Source organism: Carassius gibelio, chromosome A3 (genome assembly GCF_023724105.1).
Source record: "Carassius gibelio isolate Cgi1373 ecotype wild population from Czech Republic chromosome A3, carGib1.2-hapl.c, whole genome shotgun sequence".
In the NCBI taxonomy this organism is placed as follows: domain Eukaryota; kingdom Metazoa; phylum Chordata; class Actinopteri; order Cypriniformes; family Cyprinidae; genus Carassius; species Carassius gibelio.
In genome coordinates, this window is record NC_068373.1 from 28,726,304 (window position 1) to 28,747,995 (window position 21,692).

At 36.7% G+C, this 21,692-nt stretch overlaps 1 protein-coding gene and 1 long non-coding RNA gene across 3 annotated transcripts in view; one reads left to right on the forward strand and one right to left on the reverse strand.

The window, feature by feature from the left end:
- Nucleotides 1–6,546, forward strand: part of LOC127941710 (protein shisa-6-like) — an 80,205-nt gene extending 73,659 nt beyond the window's left edge. For both annotated transcript variants that reach the window (XM_052537068.1, XM_052537077.1), the window contains 2 exons: nucleotides 10–135; nucleotides 4,446–6,546. In XM_052537068.1, coding sequence (XP_052393028.1) covers nucleotides 10–135; nucleotides 4,446–5,068 — 749 coding nt within the window. In that variant the 3' untranslated portion in view covers nucleotides 5,069–6,546. The remainder of the gene's footprint in view (nucleotides 1–9; nucleotides 136–4,445) is intronic.
- On the reverse strand, nucleotides 2,387–7,720 carry LOC127941897 (uncharacterized). Its single transcript, XR_008149168.1, has 2 exons — nucleotides 7,619–7,720; nucleotides 2,387–2,588 (listed from the first exon to the last, which is right to left on the reverse strand). It is a non-coding gene; the product is annotated as an uncharacterized LOC127941897 (long non-coding RNA).
- Between the last annotated feature and the right edge of the window lie 13,972 nt (nucleotides 7,721–21,692).

Sequence of the window (21,692 nt, forward strand, 5' to 3'; positions counted from 1 at the left end):
GCCCTGCAGAGAAGCCGAGGATGAACAACATCCTGACATCCCAGACCGAGCCGTACGACCTGTCCTTCTCCCGTTCCTTCCAGAATCTCACGCACCTCCCGCCGTCCTACGAGATGGCCATGAAACCGGACTTAAGTACATACTCCTCGCTTCGTTATCGTCCATTCTGTCTGAGAGATGAGAGAGATTCATACTTTTCATACATTTATGTGCAGAATTTACATGAAAAATTTAAAGACCAATTCACAAGACTGTATTTATTTGATCGAAATTACAGTAAAACTTTAATATTGTGAAATAGTATTAACATTCTAAATTATTATTATTATTATTTTTAATATATGTTAAAATGTATGTTAAAATTTTATGTTTCTTGAGCATCAAATTAGCATATTAGAATGATTTCTGAAGGATTAGTTATGATGCTGAAAAATCACAGGAATAAATAATATTTTAACAAATATTAAAGTTTCGACTGCAGTAAATTCTAAATAGCAATTAATCATTTTTCGTAATATTATTATTTTTCTGTATTTTTAAATAAAAAATATGCAGCCTTGATGAGCAGAAGAGAGTTGAAAACATCTCAGTGTGCAATCCGAAGGTTGTAGGAGGCTGTTTCTTAAATGAGAAAGTTTGTGTGATCTGCTTGTCACTTCAGTGCCCTTGCACAGGACACTTATCCCCACAGGGACTGCGACTGAAACACATGCACTGTGGACAAAAGCACCTGCTAAATGAAAAATAACCAGCCGACTGGCTTTCATTAAATGCAAAGGGCAGGATAAATGAAACATGAAAGTATTGACATGCTGCGTTAACATATTACAAAGCTATTATGATCAGATGGATGACACTGCAGTTCTTAAATCAATGACATTCAACACAGAAAGAAGAAAATTACAAGATTGAAAACCAAGGGGAATTAATAATGAAGTTTTGAATGGACACCGATCTTACCATGAATTAAGGGCAAGAAATAAACTTGCCATGATTTACAGCCTATAAAAATCACAAAAAGACACATCAGACATAAATAGACGTAGACGTGTTATAGACATTCTGGAGCATTAATGTTGTTCTTCATTGCTGTAGGATGTAAAATAATGATGCTGTAGGTTTCTTAAATCAAAGGCAGTTTGTAGTTTAGGGCTTCACCTGCTGTGAGCCGAGTAATGAGCAGTAATGGAGAGCAACTAGTCAGGTTTTTAATAAGTGAGACGGGTCACAAAGCAGGGAAAGAATGAACTCTATAACTGATTGTCATAATTGATTCACACATTTCTAAAGTCTCTAAATAATAACCATGATAAAACACTGCTGAAAAACCCATCGCACACAATCTGTCCATGCCTTCTGTCGTCTGATTTATAGTTTTAGCAAGTTTTGCTTTAATTTTAATTGTACAAACATCTATCTTCAGCTCGTGCTTCATGTGTTTTTTCTGATTTCTTTTAAGTAAATGTAAGAATAATATCAATATTATTTCAACATTCTTGATTAATCAAACATCAGTTTTAATAAAAAAAATCATTTTAAAATAGGAAATATGATCAAATATGACTTCAGAGGAACTCAGTCATCATTGTATCACATTGCATCATATCTTTTGAGAAATGAAATGCAATTCAATGATGAGTGAGAGATGATCATAAAAACTATCATCTTGCTAAGATATATTATTGGGAAATGTATAACAGCATTTATTATTTGGGGGGAAGGGCTGGCTTTTATGGGTCGTCTGTTAATGATTAAACATTAAACTGCAAACTCAAAGATTGAGAGAGTAATAAAGACAGTTATTTAGCATGATAAATAAAAGTAAGAGAGTAAAAAGGTTGCTCATAGTGTAGCTGACCTGAGAGATTAGCATTTCTCCTCCTCTTGTGATGGGACGTCCAGTGCACTTCATCCCTGATGGCCAGTAGCAGTATACTGGGCATCTGTGGCATTAGATTGCATTACCACACGCTGACCTGAAGCTGTTGTATAGAGCTGATGACTGTGCTCTGGGGTCTGGAGTGACCATTGGCCCGTAGGCAGTTCACCTGACCTTTTCGGGTCTAATGTCATGCCCTTACATCGGCACATTCGGCCTCTGGAGTGTGTTGGGCCGCGGCGTCTGCCAGAAGCCTGCGCTGTCAGTGATGGTAAATCTGGCCAGCTATCGGATCCTGTCTTCATTAGCTCCGAGATAAACCGTTCAGTGGAGAATCAATAGCTGGTCTCATACTGAACGCTCACAAACACATTCATCTGCAGCTGCGGTCTCTGTCCACTGCTGCTCAGAAAGGAAATGATGCCGTCCATTTTGGGGAAGCTACTTAAAACCTGGAGCTTGTCATCAGTTACAGCTTAAAGAAAAGTAGTTAGTTACACTACAATCTTGTAAAGAAAGTTGTTAAATTTATTGATTTGTTTAGTTTTTAAAAAACTAGAGCAGCATCTCTGAAAAGTGCCCAGTTCTTGAGTTCATCTGCTCCTCAACAAACTCTACACGTCCCACACACACACACACACACACACACACACATAGCCCTGATCCGGAGAGACTGCTCATAGCAGCATCAACTCAGACTTTGTGTTTCCTGTGCCATTTTTGAGAAAAACAAGAAAAAGATTAACAGAGCGATAAAAACTGAGAAAGTGAGGAAACAAAGACATAAAAACACAATTAAGTGCCACATTTTAACATCAGCAAAATAGTTTCTGCAGGACTTACAGCTTTGGCATGAGTTGCTTTTCAGTTGTTGTTGTTTTGTTTTTTCAAACAAAGTAATACAATTCAACTCAGGACAGACTTTAGTTCTTATAAGTCAGAGATTGTTCTGTGTTTGTTTTCTGCTTATGTGACTCTGATCCAGTGTTATTTTAGCATACTTAATATAGTATAATAGTATTTATTATTTACATTTTCAAGTTTTCATTTGTATATTAATTGTACAAGTTTGTTGTGTTTTTCTGTTGTTTTTATTAGTTTATATATACCGTATTTTTCGGACTAAAGGTCGCACCTGAGTATAAGTTGCATCAGTCCAAAAATACATCATGACGAGGAAAAAAACATATATAAGTCGCATTGGACTATAACAGACATCCCAACCTGCAAAAAGTCATTTCAGGGAGGTATCCCGAAACCCCCCCCCCCCCCCCCCCCAACAAAAAAGGGAAGGAAATACATCTCAGCTGTAGTCACCTTCTCAGTGAGACTTTGCCTATCTGAATGGGAGAACTTCCCTGCGCTTAGCCTCCCTAACATGTTGTGGTCCCTAAAAGATATAGCATAAAATATTATTTCTATAAGCTATAGGCCTATGTAATTATTCGTTATTTATGTTTAAATACGTAGATTACTTTTACTATTTATATAATCTGCTTATACAATTCATGTAAACTGCTTTTATTTATTTTCCATTGCAACTTTAAACAGGTCTAAAGAGTTTGTTGTTTTCATGTAGCCTTGGCAACTAGCCTGAATAATATGCAGATGAAATGAAACTTGTCAACTCACCTCAACATGCCTTTTGCAATCATTTAACCTCCCATGGGCAATGCTTGAGCAAGACTGTCATTATGTTTCACATATATAAGACAGGGGTACACTTTCGTGTAGTCTGCCGTAAAATGTGTCTTATACTTTTTTTTTTTTTTTTGTGGCACTTTCCCTCTGCCATGGTGCTCCTGTTTCTAGATAGACATAACTGATTAATTTTGTTCGGGAGAAGAGATAAAAGCCCGCCCACACTGACAATTGATTGGTTGATTTTCAGAAACAGGCCAATCAGGATGCTCTCTGTCTGACATGCGCTTCGCACACACACACAAGGTCTCTCGCTCCCTCTCCCTCTCCCTCTCTGCCGTGCGCGCTACACGGTTTGAAACACAGTATCTGTTTCGCATGCGCGCTTTTCCTTCGCTCAGTCTAGATTCCGGGAGATTTTAATTAATTTGCGGGTCTCAGGGATCCGCTTTCAATATGTGGGAGACTCCCGGAACTTCCGGGAGACTTGGGATGTCTGCTATAAGTCGCATTTATTTAGAACCAAAAACAAAGAGAAAACATTACCATCTCCAGCAGCGAGAGGGCGCTCTATGTCTTCAGTGTAGCCTACAGGAGCACTGAGCAGTATAGAGACGGTAATGTTTTCTCTTGGTTCATTTCTCTGGGTTCATGTCAAATTAATTTTGATAAATAAGTCGCACCTGACTATAAGTCGCAGGACCAGCCAAACTATGAAAAAAAGTGTGACTTATAGTCTGGAAAATACGGTATATATACTAACAAGCTTTCCACTCCATAACTACTAACTGAAAAAGATGAGATAAAAATAATGTAATCTTATTTTAGTATTAATGTTTATTATCTCTGGTAAAGCACAAGATAATGTTTTTAAGTTGTTTTAGCTTATTCCGGTAACCACACAGCTCTGCTCTCTCTTTCTCAGGTGGCAAGGATGATGAGTACTACATCCGAAAGCACCATTTACCTGATCCGACGCCTCGCGGCGGCAACCTGCAGACACACATGATCAAGCTGAACGTGGATCCGCCCATGCAGCGCCAGAAGCCCAAACGCGTGCAGCGTGCCATGTCCCAGGACCACGTGCTCTCGCCGGTCCACTCCAAACCTCACCGGGACTACGGCCTGTCGGCGTACAGCGGCGGCGCCGGTGGTCTGTCCCCGTACCATGGGCGAATCCTCTCTGAGGAACAGCTGCTGTCGGCTGACCGACTGCACTCCCAGGACCCATTGCTCTCGCCGGATAAGATGCTGTCCTTGCAGCGCTCCAATTTCCAGGAGAAGGCCATGTCGCGGGCACTGTCGCAAATAGATATGTTTGTGCCTACCACACCTGTCATGGACCGGCATTACAAAATGATGAAGATGCATTCACACCCCAGCAGCAGCAACAACGAGTCCTACAACACACTGACTGTGAACAGTGCGCAGGTGGGCAACAAAAGGCAGGCATTCGCCAACCGCCGCATGCATACGGTGGACCATCTGCAGTATATACCTGGACATCATCAGTACAGAACCGCTAGCAAGACTGAAGTAACTGTCTGAGAGAGCAAGACGGGAGAGCGAATGATGTCAACAAACAATCCAGCTGGAGGAGTTTGCAGTGGTGTCCCACTTCGACAGGTGTTTTTTTTAAGCCTCCCACCTTGACCCGTTCCCGCTTCCAGCGCAAGCTTTTCTCTCCATCAATTCTGGGTCGGATTGGGAAGGATCCAGACATTCTTCTCGCACGTAGAGCAGACGCAAGGGCTTCATACGTGAACACTGGACTATAAACCTGAAACTATTTTTTCCAGAACTGCTGCGAAACCTGCACTGACTTTAATACATACAGTGAATCAGAACCTATATAGATTTTTGATTTCTAACTTGAGTCCTAAACAATAGCGATAGGGGTTGAATATAAACTGATGTTAGCACTTTAGCTAGTGCCTCTTCTCAAAACAAGTCCCGTTTCGATATCGAAGTGGGGAAAGGGTTTAAAAGCACAATAAATGACTGACGTCGTTTTTCTTTCCTTTGTCATGTTCCCAGCTAACAGGGATCGATTTTAGAACTTTAGCTAACATTCTGAAAAAGTTACAAGCAAATGTTCTACCTGTAACATTAATAGAACATTCATTCAAAGTTATCTGGTGAAATATTATCAAATAAAAAAAAACATATCAGAGAACGTTCAGAAGTAACATTCCCATGACGTTTGCAAAACGATAAAATGCAATGTTCCCTTAACGTTTTTCAGATTAAGCTCTATCAACTGAAATTTTATAGTTGTTCTTAATGTTAATAAAGCATTTTAATAATATTCTCAAAACATTAGCACAAAACAACGTTGTTTATACATTGTTCATGGAATGTTTGAAACTGTCTTGAAACTTTGTGGAATGTTTTCTGAAACATTTTAGTAAGACATTTTTCAGATGTTACTTTGGAATGTTTGTGAGCATTCAGAATTAATGTTTGCGAAATGATCAAATGAAACGTTTTAGTTAAATGTTTTTAAATGATGCTATTTGTTTCAGAATGTTCAGAGAATATTCTAAAGTAATATTCAAAATGACAAAACAGAATATTCCCTTGCCATTTATATAACCAGGAAACATATTCGTTTTTTAAACATATTAAAACCTGGATATAATAGAGAGCGTTCAGAAATAAAAATAATTGTAACTTGAAGGCAACGTTAGCAAAATTCTCAGAGTATATCTTTGTTAGCTGGGTTATCTCTGTTTGGTTTCTGGGTTTCCTCTACGATACGCCAGTCATTGAGTTTTTAGCGCACCTGTGACAGTGTTTCATTCGGCGTAGGTGATTTGTAAATATGCTCGGTTAGCTGCAGTTAAACAGTGAGTTGTCTTTGTGGGTTATGGGTTGCTTTTTACATTTTCATTGGTTCTATTCAGACATTTTTTTAGTATAATCAACCCACCCAAAGTATATTTGATGACACAAATGTGTACAGTAATGTGTGTGTTTTTTAATCTGTACTTGTAGACTAATGGTGAATAAATTTGGTTGATTCAGCCATTTGTACGTATTGTCTGCTAGTTTTAAATAGGGATAATCTTTCCATTTGTTTTCATGATTGATTATTTCTATAATACTCACTATCAGTCCATCAAGGATTTCCCATGATGCTTTGCCACGGCAATGATAGTCTACAATAGTGTGGCACAACACTAAAGGGAATTTGTGCAATTTTCATTGTCTTGCTTTTCAAGAGATAACGTTTTAATTAAACGTATAATTTGCTGAAGGTCACCCACAGATCCCCTGTCTTAAGCTTTGGCAACTGTTTTTCAGTATAAATGTTGGATTAAAAGTGGATTAAACATTTTTAAATGACAAAAAAAAAAAAAAAAAAATATATATATATATATATATATATATATATATATATATGACCAGAAAATTGCTGACGATAGAATAGACTGCATTTACACGGATATTAAAGGAAAGTCTGGGGTTCAATGCAAGTTAAACTTTATCAGTGGTATTTGCAGCATAATACTGAATACAAAAAATAAAAATAAAATAATTTGTTAGTTAGTTTATTTTTTACACTATTACATAATTTTATTTTTTTTACATCCAGTCAGAATATGATTTTTAAACACATTCTTCTGTTTTAATTTTATTCCAGACAACCGCTTCTCAGTTTCCTCCATGTGGTTTTACAAAAGCGGTCAATGATATCACTGCATTTATTTGTGTTTTCAGTGCTTGTAGTTGATGTTTTTCTGTGTTTGTGATTAATTTATGACCCGGCTGTGTTTTTGTGTAACTGCGCTGAAGAGATACTCTGACAGCTTCTTCACTTTTTAATTTTCAACCGCAGGATTTGTATGATATGTATTTTAAAGATTCACAGTGGCTAGAAAGATGCTCCTTTGATTGACCGTTAACTTAAGCTTTTTAGAAACAGTAAATTGTGTCATTCAGCTGTTTGTGAGCAGATTTGTCTACCAACAGGCACCGAATGTTTTGCAATTGTAAGTCTTGACTGTCCACACAGTCATTAGGTGATGAAATCGGACCTTATTCAGTGTGGTCAGTATCTGGATATCAACACTAGTTGCTGTAATATTGACTCACCTGTCAGACCCATGATGGAGTAACTGTCAGTGTGGAAAGAGAGGATGGAAACCTGTAAATCTTGCCTCTGGTCATGTCCATCATAGACCACCACGGTCTGACCTAATAAGCACAACATCTGAGTACTGAGTATGATCTTCATTATTCACTACCAACCTTAACTCTTATTTGTATTGTTTTTAATACAAAAGCATCTGTCCCTATGACATTTGAATGATTTGGTCTTTTTCTTGCAAATTAGTTAAGAGCAAAGAGACAGTCTATGTAAAACTCCACGTAGAATAATTAATGTTTTTGAAATAATGTCTTCTGCTCACCAAGGCTGCAATTATTTGATAAAGGCAATGCTGTAAAAACAGTAAAAAAAATGTAATATTATTATTTAAAATAACTGTTTTCTATGTGAATGCATTGAATTTTCAGAAACATTACTCACATGATCACGTGTCACATGATCCGTCATTCTAATTTGAAATGTTTCTGATTATTTTCAATATTAATTATGTCTTTACTGTCACTTTTCAACAATTTAATGCATCCTTGTTTAATAAGATTATATATATAACAAAAGTTATACAATTATATAAAACTGCATCTGTATCTGCATACATAAGTTGAAAGGTACATTATTCTTAAGTTTTTAAGCTGAAGGTGGAAACTTTTATAGCGTGTAGCTATATGTATCTGGTCCATGAATTATTCACCCAGTATCACACGGGAGCCATTTCACAATTTATATCACTCCGCTTGCCACATTTCTCACAGCGAATGTCATGGCGGACGCCCAAATCCACAACAATTTTACAAATAATACTGTTCTTGTGTCACGCAATGTAGTTTTAATAGTTTTTTGGCTAGAATGTACTTGTTTAGACTTCAAATATATGGTTTGTTAATTAAGATAAAATATTGTTTAATACATTTTATTTTATATGAATAGTAGCATTACAGGATAACATTAAGTGTTGAGAAAAAGTGTGTGTTGGTGATGGTGATATCAGTTGTATTATTTCACCTTGAGATGGTGACAAGAGACCCATGTTTCATGAGTCAGCGGTAAAGACTTTTATATTGAAAGAGACTGAAACAGTAAACAAGGAAGTTATTTTCATTTCCAACACCACACGCAGCCAACAAATACACTGAGCAGCACTGTCATCAGAAATCCCCCTCATATGATGAAAGATAGTTTGACAAAGATATCGCTTTCCTCAGTGAACATTTAAACTAATGTTTTATTGTGAATATGAGATTGAGCTGAAGAATGAATGCTGTATAAGATGCGGATAATCGTACTCACTCAGTCCAGCTCTCTCTCATAATACTCAATGCTGCATAAGACAGTGAACTTTTAATACAGTGATACAATAAACTTTCAGTGAAGCAACTCAACGTTCCTTAGTTAATACATTTCTAAAGTGAAGTTTTCGAATCCAATAGGGTTCTTGCACTCTCAGACTTGCACTTCCGCTAGTGACATCACTTTTCATCAGCAGTCTTTATTTATTTTATTGAATTTTTTGATTACTTTTTGTTTGAATTTCACAACATTTTATAACAGTAGCCAGGTAGCGAAGACGAAAAAAGAAACTAAATTACAATGTCACTTGCAATCACTACTTGCACTCTCCGCTACCTGTGACATCACTTGCAATCAACACAAATGATGCATGTTGCCACCGGAGACAAGATGAAAACAATGAAAACTAATTTAGGACTATAATGTACAGGGTCCTGCAAGAAAAAGACAAGACCGGCAAATCCGTGACCAAAAGACGTTTGCGCAAAGTCTCTCGCTAAGCGTTTTCCTCCCATAGAAAAACATAAACCCTTAACATGGCTTAATGTATTAAGATGATATTAAAATATCAAATTAAAATAACAGTTCATTAATTTAATGAATATGTATATCGTATTTTCCTCACATACCACAAAATGGACATAATGGACTAAGATGATAAAGGCCAAACTCAATATGCTTCTCTACATTATTACAATTAATATGTACAGGCAAGCATGTGAGCCCAGAATAAACGCAACACGCAAAGTTTCGCGTTAAGCATATTTCCATATTGAATAAACTGTCTACAACTCGTTTACATCACCGTCTTTGTCCATTAAGCTACATTATGTGTTTTATTCATAATGATTTTTTATAGGAGGAAAACGTTTAATGTACAATTTAACGCACTGCGTTCTGTCTGTACGGAGTTGATCCTTTTAAAATCACTTAATGCATTTCATAATGCATGTTCATATTGAATTTGGTATTTTAATTGAACTTAATGTATCCTAATAGATTATGCCATATTAAGTGTTTGTTTTTTTTCTACAGGAGGAAAACGCTTAAAGAAAGACTTTGTGCATTGTGTTCATATTCTGCTGTTCTGTGGCCACGGATTTGCCGGTCTTGTCTTTTTCTTGCAGGACCCTTTATATTAGTAGGCCTACTAATTAGGTTTAATCGTTTAATCACCACCACAGCGTCTTGTCTCCGGTGGCAACATGCATGATTTGTGTTGATTGCAAGTGACGTCACAGGTAGCGGAGAGTGCAACTAGTGATTGCAAGTGGCATTGTAATTTAGTTTCTTTTTTCTTGTCTTCACCACCTGGCTACTGTTGTAAAATGTTGAGAGATTCAAACAAACAGTTATCAATAAATAGAACAAAATATAAAAAATAAAGGCTGCAAGTGATGTCACTAGCGGAAGTGCAAGTGTCTGAGAGTGCAAGTCTAGAGTGCAAGTGCAAGAATGCAGCCAGACCCTTCTCTTCGAATTAGAGTGAGTGTTGAGCTCAGCTATTAAACTGTCAAACTGAGATTTGATTCCATGGCAGAAGGAAGTAGCTCCGCAATCCACATACAAAATGTGTTTTTTAAGACACTCCTTGGTTGTTTCTTATCTATTTACTCTTATTTACAATTGTGGCATCGAACTGTTGTATGAACGCAGCGATTCTGATATAAAGCATTATCACACAGGTGCTCGTGTCATACTGCTCATGTACAAAAACAAAACAACATGTTCATGTGCGGAACAACTGTCATTTTTGCAGTTTGTCTTAAACCATGTAATGGTGCACTCCATTTCAATTTAACACAGCCATTTTACTTGCATTTGGTGCTTGACAAGTATTAATTTTGTTTACACATTCACTCGTGAGTGAATGCAGAAGGCCACATCCCCCCAAAATGCAAATCTGATCTGAAAGATTTGGGTTGGTTGCATGGACTATAATGTTATATTTGCCTTGTGTTTTTGAATGAAGCTATTGGATGTCAGCTCTGTTGACACATCTTAGGGATAAAGGACTCACTCTGAGCTGTTAAATGATCAGCATGATGGCCAGATGGCCACTTTTATCGCCTGTAATGTTGGATAGGCCAAAAAAAAAAAAAAAAAAAAACGAACAAAAAAACACTTTCAAAGACATCCTAAATGAAATTTCTGATCTTGCAGAATGCTATCAATCTCTAAAATGGTTTTCAGCAGACATGTTCACACATTGGCAGATTATTCATCTGAGCTAATGACTCTCGTGTCTGATGGAGAGAGGTTATTATATCATGTATTACAGATGTTTTGTGTGTCTTAAACTGGATGCTTTGTAATCTCTGCTCCTCTCATGAATACGAGATCAGTGTGTGTATTCTCAACAGCCTGAAGTGCTACAATCAAATGAACTCCATAAAAGTATTACAGTCCGTGTTTTGAGAAGCCTGCTGTAGGAGATTCCCAAAGCCGTTAGCTTAAACATTAGAACTGCTAAGATACGGACATCAAAACAGACTTTGAAACACCTCTGGAGTTCCTGCTGCTTCACTAAGGGTGCTTTGTAAAACTGATGACAAAAGTCTTGGTTCAGTAACAGATGGTAAACACTGATTTTCCTTTGATGTGATAGTTTGATCTTTCTTTTAAGGTGGTTTTGCTTGTGTTTTCTCGGGTCTGTGTTCAGAGGGAAGGCGGGTCTTGTTGTGCAAATTATTCATAATAACAGAAACATCATCAGCTTTACTTAGGAACACATCTGCCGACTGATGAGGGCCAGATGTTTGCTGCAGGTATTTTATTTTTTAATTATGTTTATGAAATGGATAGTTGTAATTTTTAATGAGGTTCCATATTATTGTTCTAGAATATTGGATTATGCCAACAGAGGTTTAATTCGTATAAATGGTGTAATAAAAAGGACAGAAACTACCATGGTAAAAATTATATTTGGTACAAAACACATTTTCTGCTACCGCAAAAAAAATAAAAAAAAAATAAAAATAATAAAAATGACACCGCATTTATTGATACTTTACAAAAACTGCCACAAATGCCTCTAATTCTTCACAACCTTACTGTAAAAAGGCAACAGACAGATATGATGACTGCAATTATCAAGTCTGTTTTATTTGATCCATAAAACAGTAAAAACTGTAATATCGTGAAATATTACAATTTGAAATATTTTCTATGTGAATTTATTTTAAAATGTAATTGATTGCTATGATAAAAACAGAATTTTCAGCAACATTACTCCAATCGTCGGTGTCACATGATCCTTCAGAAATCATTTTAATATACTGATTTGCTGCTCACAAAAAAATAAAAAATAAAATAAAAAAAAACTTATCCTCAATGCTGATCATATTTTTGTTGTGAGCAGTGATTTCCTCCGGTGAATCTCGATCCAAGTTGGTCTGATCCATGGATCCAGGAGGTGAGAGAGAGAGAGAGAGAGAGAGAGCCTAATGAATAATGCAGCGTATCACTGGGTGTAAATGCTACTTTATAATAAAACGTGAAATGTGAAATGTTGCTGCTTCCAGCAATATGACACTGACAGGACTGAGGGTAATTATTTTAACATGACTAAGACTGCTTGTGCTGCACAAATCCTTTATAAGCGCTTGTTACAGACAAACCTACAATATTGAATCTAAATGTGAGAATGAATCAGTGTAGCTGTCTGAAATTTGCATGTAATGACTCCTTTGCTTGCTTTTAGCGTAATACCTTTAATTTATGAATCCTAATAAATCCCTAGAGACATTGCAATTGCCGGTGCCATCAGACCTGGTGTGCTGTTATTCAGGCAGCTGCTGTAAACATGTCAACAGTTTAACTAACTTGAACAAAGCAAGATTTCAAATACAAATGCCAGCACACAAGTTGGCTGTTGGATTTAGAATTTTATTAAAAACAACTTTTGTGTCACACTGCTCCAACAAACACCAACAAACTTTGAGTCAAGTAACACCGTGTTTACATCTGACGTGACAGTTGTCACATCGTGCTTCATCCAGTGTAGACAGAGTCACTGATTATAATCAATAGATTGTATTTTGTCGTGCCACGCCGCTCGCGTCCGGTGTAGATCGTGTAAGTATGATTGGAACGAAACTGATGATCCTGTAACCACAACCAAAATTTTACCGTTATTAATGTTTTTGCATGTCATTCTTCACCTGAAAAGACGGAAAATAAAATGAAAGAGGCCATGGGTGAAGCACGTTTTAGGTGAAATACACATCGTCAGGCAACAGTTCATGGCCATGTCAGATTATGTCAGAGTTTGTTGAAAAATAATTTCACACTGCTCATACGTTCCACGACCCAAAAAATGCAGATTAAGCATGCACAGTCGGGTGAAAATAAACTCCAACCAACGCCATCAGATGCTGACAGAGGTAACACATTGATCCAACAAACTCTGAGAGACTAGTCTGTTGCCATTTGTCAGTGCGGTGTGAATTTGCCTTTAGAAACTCATACAAGCATTTTTGATTGTAAGAAACAATGTTTATGGGGCAGTTGGTGTCTGATGTTGTTGCAGATGTTATTTAAATGTGAGTATGGCAATGTGACTTTATGCACAAATGAGATTTAAGAGCATCAGCAGAGGACCATTTTGAAAGTAAAGCTGTTGTTCAGCTTCAGAAGTGTTGCAGTGCGTGAATCACATGGATTAGGTTACTTGATACTATACATTTTGCGGAAATATGTTTTGAGTAACTTTATGCAAAAATTAGATTTTAGAGCTACAGTGAGTATTTTATGTAGTGACTTAAATTTGTCAAAGGTTTTGGCAGTGACATACATGGTGTTTTGCAAAGTTTGCTGCTTCAGTATTTGTAGATTATTTTTCCAGGTTTCTATGGTAGACTGAAAAAACAATGATGAGCATATACGTTTTAAAAGCTATACATATATAAATAATGAGTCAGTATTTAAAGTGTTGACCCTTGTTCTTCATAACCTCTGCAATTCACTCTGGCAAATCCTGACTGATGGTGATCCATTCTTGCCTTATTAGTTGTCGGAGTTGAAAAAAATAAATACATTTATATCACTGCCAAAACTTTTAGACATGACTGTTCACTTTCTTTATAATAGAAAAAAACATGTTTCTATATAGTGCTGAATGCAAGAAGGAAAGGCTTATGGGTTTGAATTAAATTAGCATTTTCAGTTAATTTTCTATGGGTCACAAACCTCTGGGATTAAATTGTTCTGTTGAGAAGTTTTTAGATCATAAATATAGCTGTGTTTGCAATTTTTCCTCATTGAGCAAGCTTAATGTGCTTTGTAACCCAAATGATTGTCTGTGGACGAGGTGGTCTGGGGTGAACACATCTCCGCAGTTCCCAGGGTGGGTGTAGAAATAGAGATGAGAAACAAAATGTGAAGCTGGGAACTTCTGAGGGGCTTACGGAGGAATCGATCCTTCACAATCCTGTGAGCGTCCGAGGGATTCACCTTTACCCTCCTCCGCTGGAGAGCTTCACGCACTGATCTCAGGTCAGACTCCAGGACAGAGTATTGAAACGCTGATCTTTGCTTAACCTGTGCATGTAATTAAAGCGCTTGTGCAGTCAAACTGAGCATGCTAATGAGGAATATGACAGAGCCGGGATTTCCTAACTGAGAATAAATGCCACACACAATAAGAAAATAATTTGATGGGGGTGGGAGGTAGGACAATCACTGAAAATTGATAATAATACAAATATTATTCGGTGCAAAATCTCACATCAATTGTTAATAAGGTACTGTTCATTTGGCAAATGCCACAAAAAGTTAGAAAATAATGCAATTTAAATGTCAGAAAAATCCTAAGGTAAAAAAAAAATATTTGTTACCACATTTATTATTACGACAGTAAAAAAAAAAAAATATATATATGTAAAGAAAAAAACATTGTGATGAAATAATTACAGACAAATAACTATGGTAAAATACCATATTTATTGTTACTCTTGCAATAGAGATGATTTGATAAATGCCCATACAGTATGATGCTGACCATCAGAGGACATCAGATGATGCTAACGCTGAATCAACAACAGAACTAACAAATATTGATACATGTGTGACTGCATCATATAATAATTATTCATTATTAATAATATTAATAGTGATCATCGTCTGGCTGACTACGACTTGTATACATTTTTCTACAAATCCTGTCAAACGTGCACAAACTGACAGTCAACACTTATAAGCTATTACTAAATATTGTAGAAACAGAATAAATCGTTACAAAGCAAAAGTTGCTTTGTAACGATTTGTATTGTAAAAAGTGCTATACAAATAAACTTGAAATGAATTGAATATAAGAAAATAATGTTATAATAAAAAAATGACAGAATAATTAAAGCTGCTGTAGGTAACTTTTGTAAAAATATATTTTTTACATATTTGTTAAACCTGTCATTATGTCCTGACTGTAGAATATGAGACAGATAATCTGTGAAAAAAATCAAGCTCCTCTGGCTCCTCCCAGTGGTCCTATTGCCATTTGCAGAAACTCCATCGCTCCCGGTAAGAAACAACCAATCAGAGCTGCGGTCCATAACTTTGTTTGTGTTCAAAATGTAGAAAAATTAACATAATAAGCGAGTACACCATGAATCCATTTTCCAAACCGTGTTTTTAGCTTGTCCTGAATCACTAGAGTGCACCTATAATAAGTGTTTATATTCAGACTATTTTAGATTGCTTCGGGGATACCGCGGCGGAGTAACCCAGTACCTTTGTGATTCTTCATAGACATAAACAGAGAGAAGTAGTTCCGGTTACGATGTTCTTCCGCAAGACACAAGCAGTTCTGTTTATTAACCGCTAGAGCGTCAAAAGTTCCCTACCGCAGCTTTAACATAGTGAAAATGTTATTTAGTAAAAAATACTGCATTTATTGTAGAAAACTGCTGATTTGGTTAATAAGACAATAATGTCACAAATGACAGAGCATGTATTTTATGCAGATCAGTGTAATAATGTTTTCCATTGTAATTTACTATGATTTTACTGTGGGGGAAACAAAAAAAAAAAAAATGCTGTAGAACTGTTGTTACCGTGTTACATTTTCGTCAGGTTATTTCAGCCTGGTGTATTCCAGCAATTTATATTTCTTCACAGGTGCATCATTATCTAAAACGCTCACAAAAGAAAAAGAAAATGTCTCTGAAATAATTCAATGAAATTTCAAGAATGAGAAATTTAAAGGTCAACGAGTATAGGAGGAAGACTCAAGAGCTCTTAAAGTAAAGAAAGAGAAAGACACTTTCTGGATTGAACTCAGAGAGATGGGGCTTTGAACATCACATTTGCTGAGAATACTGTGACCTTTGGGCTGCACATAAAACATTTTTGTTGTTGTTATTGAATTCTTCTTTTAAAAGCCGTGCAGGATCGACATGTGATGAAACCCTGCTGGGCTGTCAACAGTGAGTCCAGACTGAAGCAGGTCACATTAATTATGCTGAAGAAACAGAGAAAGTGCTTTGGGTGAACCTCTGTACACTGTTTATATGTTTCCTTAAAATAAAAGTTTGGAATATAAGTGAATATTTCATGCATTCACTATAAAACTTCATTCCACTCCAGCCTTTTGCTATAATTTACCAGTATTAATAAAAAATGTAAAAGGTAAAATAAAGCAGTATGAGTTCTGTAGGTTCTCTTTAGCCTCTATATTGTTTAGCTAATTTGTTGATTCACTAAATGCAAATATTTCCTTCAGTCAATAAATTGTCAAAGCAACTATAGATGTTCGATTAGCAAGTTCTACATTAGCTGCAAAACATCATTAGCACCCCCAAAATCTTAAAGATACATATGTTGTCGTGATGTTTGTCTTTTGGATGAAAGCATCTGCTAAATGAATGTATGAGAATGCAAACAGAATTTGTTGTCATTTCATTGTTACATATTGTTTAACATGTGAACTCCGTGCCTCTGAAGACAACAGCTTGCAAAACAAAGATGTTTGAGTGGAAATTTAAGATTATAAAGTCATTCATCTTATAAAAGTAACCACATTATATATTCATGCTGCAGTGCATGATGGGAGTTTACAAAGTTGTATCCATTAAGCAGCATTAAAACAAAAATGTAATTGTTTATTTAGACTGTGTTAGGCTACTTGAGATGATATTTGAGAGATTATAGCCAGCCTAAAAGTGTTTTTTATGCAGATTCATAATCATTGACATTTGTTCTTATGTGTGATTTAAAAAGTCCTGATGTTTTATTTAGAAGTAATTGCTTTTTCACAGTGTTGAACCATTAGCAGCTTCCTTATGTTGCCATTACTTTAAGAAACCAAAAAGCCATTCAATATGTGCTTTTACCACAGTTAGAGAAAGCTCTGCATGTGTCAGGCCCAAGAATCCCCACTTCCCTGGTAAAATCAATGTAAATCAGTGTAAAGTTGTTTATTTTCTTGTTGTCCTGATGCTCTGAAAGTCAATGGCGCTGTGAAACTCTCTGTAATACTCTCTCCATCTCTCTCCCACACAGAAAATGAGTCTTGTTCGGGATCTTTGGCCCAATAGCTCTTCTTTATTGCTTTGGCTGACTTTACCGCAGTAAGCGCTGACAGAGGCCTTTGTGCTCTTAGAGGAATGACGTGTATTACAGGAGTAAATGGGTTCAGATCCAGCTCGAGATTCTGGACGACAAGTTCAGGATCCAGATTGCAGACGCAGTGAGGAAACTCGTCTGGAGCATTCAAAAGCCTCACACGCATTTAAAGGTGAAGTGTGTCATTTTCCTTTTTAGGAAGTTCAGACAGTTTCAGCTGTGTCTGTTTAAGTCATAGATGCTTTCTAGGAATAGTTCAGGCTGTCCAAGATGTAGATGAGTTTGAGAATATGTTTGGAGAAATGTGGCATTGCATCAACTGCAATGAATCCTCTGCAGTGAATGGGTGCCGTCAGTATGAGAGTCCAAACAGCTGATAACAATGCAGTAATCCACACCACTGCAGATGATCAGTTAACATCCTTTGAAGTGAAAAGCTGCAACATTGCTGAGCAAATGATGTCATGCAACATTTCTCCAAAAGCTGATGCACAGCTGTGTGATGTCATACTGTCACGATCATTAGCTGTAGTGCCCATGAACTTCAGTAGAGGGCACTCCACTCAGGACCATTCCACCCATCCACCACCAGATGTCACTATATCATCACTTGGACACTAGCACCACTCATACTGTTGCACAACACCCGAACTACATCTCCCATGAGTCACTGCATCACTATCACCTTGCCACACCTGCACCTCATTCATCAGCTAATCTCCTTGCCACACCTGCACCTCATTTACACACACATATTTTAAACCTTAAAACAGGCATGTGTGTTTTGTGGCAAGAAACATATTATCAAGGCAAGAAGAAGAAGGTGCAAAGATGAAATACTCTTTTCTTGAACCTCACAAGAGCAAAACACATGGAGATGCATTACAAAATACCAACATGAATGAATGAAACTTATTATTGTTACTATACGTCAAATAATTTTGAAACAAAAATGGATGATAAGGCTCCTATCATTTTCCATAAATGTTTTAGAGCATGTCATTCAGACAGAGGGTGCTTTGATCCACAAATGATGTTTTTGTGTTTTATTAATCATTCTCATCTCTTTAAATCTTGCTTGTTTTTCCCCATGCAGTGACTTCAGTTAGAGCTGATTGTGTTGAAGGCTCATCGCAGCTGCTCTCTGTAAAGTCTTGTCTGACTCACTGTGTTTCTCTAGTGCAGGTTTTCAGATGTGAGAGTTACCTAATTACCCAAACAGACTCAAAAGTTTGCTGTTTGATCAGAGATGATGAGCTGTTTACTCACGACATCCTCACAGCACACAATAATTATGAAATAAACATCCTGATATCCTGCAAGGTGCGTCATCAACTGTAGTTTTTGATGTCTGAAACATGAGACGAGAGAATCTGTCAGAGCAAACACCAGAAACATAATTCAAATTTGAATAAATCATCATGAATAGTTTGTTTTCTTTCATATCACATTAAGCAATTAAATGTAACCCGCCTTCTCTTGCATTCTCCGTTTGCACATTTCTGTGTTATTGCTCAGGTTTCTAGTAGGTGTCAATATTAAATTTAAGTCAGTGTTTGCTATTGCTTTAAATAAAAGTGTGTGTGTGTGTGTGTGTGTGTGTGTGTGTGTGTGTGTGTGTGTGTGTGTGTGTGTGTGAGAGAGAGAGAGAGAGAGAGAGAGAGAGTAATTTACCTAAAAATAAATACAAAGACTTTTAAGATGAAAATATCAAGAAATTGCTATTATAACTACACTGTAAAAAGTTTAACTATTATTTACTCAATTTTTTTGGTGAAACATTTTTACACTCAAAAAAATTGAGTAAATTTTAAAGCTGTGAAATCAATGAAATATACTGTTTAAATTGAGTAATTGTCAGTAAAAAAATTAAGTAAATCTGAATAACTGAATTACTTTATATGAGAAATAAAATTAATTAGATATAATCAAAATTATAAAACACCACAACTGTAATTCTATGTAAAATAAACAAAAAATATTGAGTAGATATAATTGAAATATTGGATGAAATTTAACCAAAAAAATGTGCTACATTTACTACATGTAAAAGTGAATTTAACTTAATATTGGACTATAAATTATCAAAATGTTGCATTCACTTTTTTTTTTTTTACACCATTTACCCTTTATAATTAATATAATAAAACCAAATAAAGAAAGAAACACATTTTTTTATTGAAAATTTATTTGTCAATTAAACATAAGACAAAGTCTAAAATCAACCTTTGAAACATCTTATCCATTTTAATATTCCAGTAAATTGCAAAAATTAAAACTGTAAAGTAGCCATAAGGGAAATGATTAAACCTTATGAAACATTTCATCCATCTTAGTATTCAAGTAGATTACATGTAAAATACGATAGCCGTAAGAGAAATGACATCTTACTTTGTTCCTGGTGCATACCAGCCATTTGCAGTCACACTCAACATTAAACCATAAAAAAAATAAAAGCAACACTTACATCAATATTAAAGGGATAGTTCACCCAAAAAGATGATGTTGTCATAATGTACTCGCCCCCCCCCCGGTGTTGAACACAAAATATATTTTAATGAATGTTGGTTAACAGATAGTTGAAAGTTGCCATTGACTTCCATGGTAGGAAAAAAAAAGTATACTATCAATGGCAACCTTTAACTGCGTTAACCAACACTCTTTAATACTTGGCTGAATGTCACGTCACTTCACTTAAAATATCTTTTGTGTTCAACAGAAGAAAGAAACTCGTACAGGTTTGGGACAAATTGAGGGAGAGTAAATTATGACAAAATCATCTTTTTGGGTGAACTATCCCTTCAACAGAATTAATCTGATAACAGAAACACTTCCATCAGGAATACCCATTCTGTGGGATGATCATGAACCACTACTATGCAAGAAGATAATTTTTTAACCTCTGAACATTAACAGAGTTTTGGAGGATCCAGCTCAAGAAACAGTTTTTGGAACAACTCAAGTGAGTACAGGGTCCTTCTCAAAAAATTAGCATATTGTGATGAAGTTCATTATTTTCCGTAATGTAATGATAAAAATTAAACTTTCATATATTTTAGATTCATTGCACACCAACTGAAATATTTCAGGTCTTTTATTGTTTTAATACTGATGATTTTGGCATACAGCTCAAAAAATTTGCATATCATGAAAAGGTTCTCTAAACGAGCTATTAACCTAATCATCTGAATCAGCTAATTAACTCTAAACACTTGCAAAAGATTCCTGAGGCTTTTAAAAACTCCCAGCCTGGTTCATTACTCAAAACGGCAATCATGGGTAAGACTGCCGACCTGACTGCTGTCCAGAAGGCCATCATTGACACCCTCAAGCGAGAGGGTAAGACACAGAAATAAATTTCTGAACGAATAGGCTGTTCCCAGAGTGCTGTATCAAGGCACCTCAGTGGGAAGTCTGTAGGAAGGAAAAAGTGTGGCAAAAAACGCTGCACAACGAGAAGAGGTGACCGGACCCTGAGGAAGATTGTGGAGAAGGACCGATTCCAGACCTTGGGGAACCTGCGGAAGCAGTGGACTGAGTCTGGAGTAGAAACATCCAGAGCCACCGTGCACAGGCGTGTGCAGGAAATGGGCTACAGAGAAGCAGCACTGGACTGTTGCTCAGTGGTCCTAAGTACTTTTTTCGGATGAAAGCAAGTTTTGCATGTCATTCGGAAATCAAGGTGCCAGAGTCTGGAGGAAGACTGGGCAGAAGGAAATGCCCAAATGCCTGAAGTCCAGTGTCAAGTACCCACAGTCAGTGATGGTCTGGGGTGCCATGTCAGCTGCTGGTGTTGGTCCACTGTGTTTTATCAAGGGCAGGGTCAATGCAGCTAGTTATCAGTAGATTTTGGAGCACTTCATGCTTCCATCTGCTAAAAAGCTTTATGGAGATGATTTCGTTTTTTAGCACGACCTGGCACCTGCTTACAGTGCCAAAACCACTGGTAAATGGTTTACGGACCATGGTATTACTGTGCTCAATTGGCCTGCCAACTCTCCTGACCTGAACCCCATAGTGAATCTGTGGGATATTGTGAAGAGATAGTTGAGAGACGCATGATCCAACATTCTGGATGAGCTTAAGGCCGCTATCAAGGCATCCTGGGCCTCCATAACACCTCAGCAGTGCCACAGGCTGATCGCCTCCATGCCACGCCGCACTGAAGCAGTCATTTCTGCAGGATTCCCGACCAAGTATTGAGTGCATAAC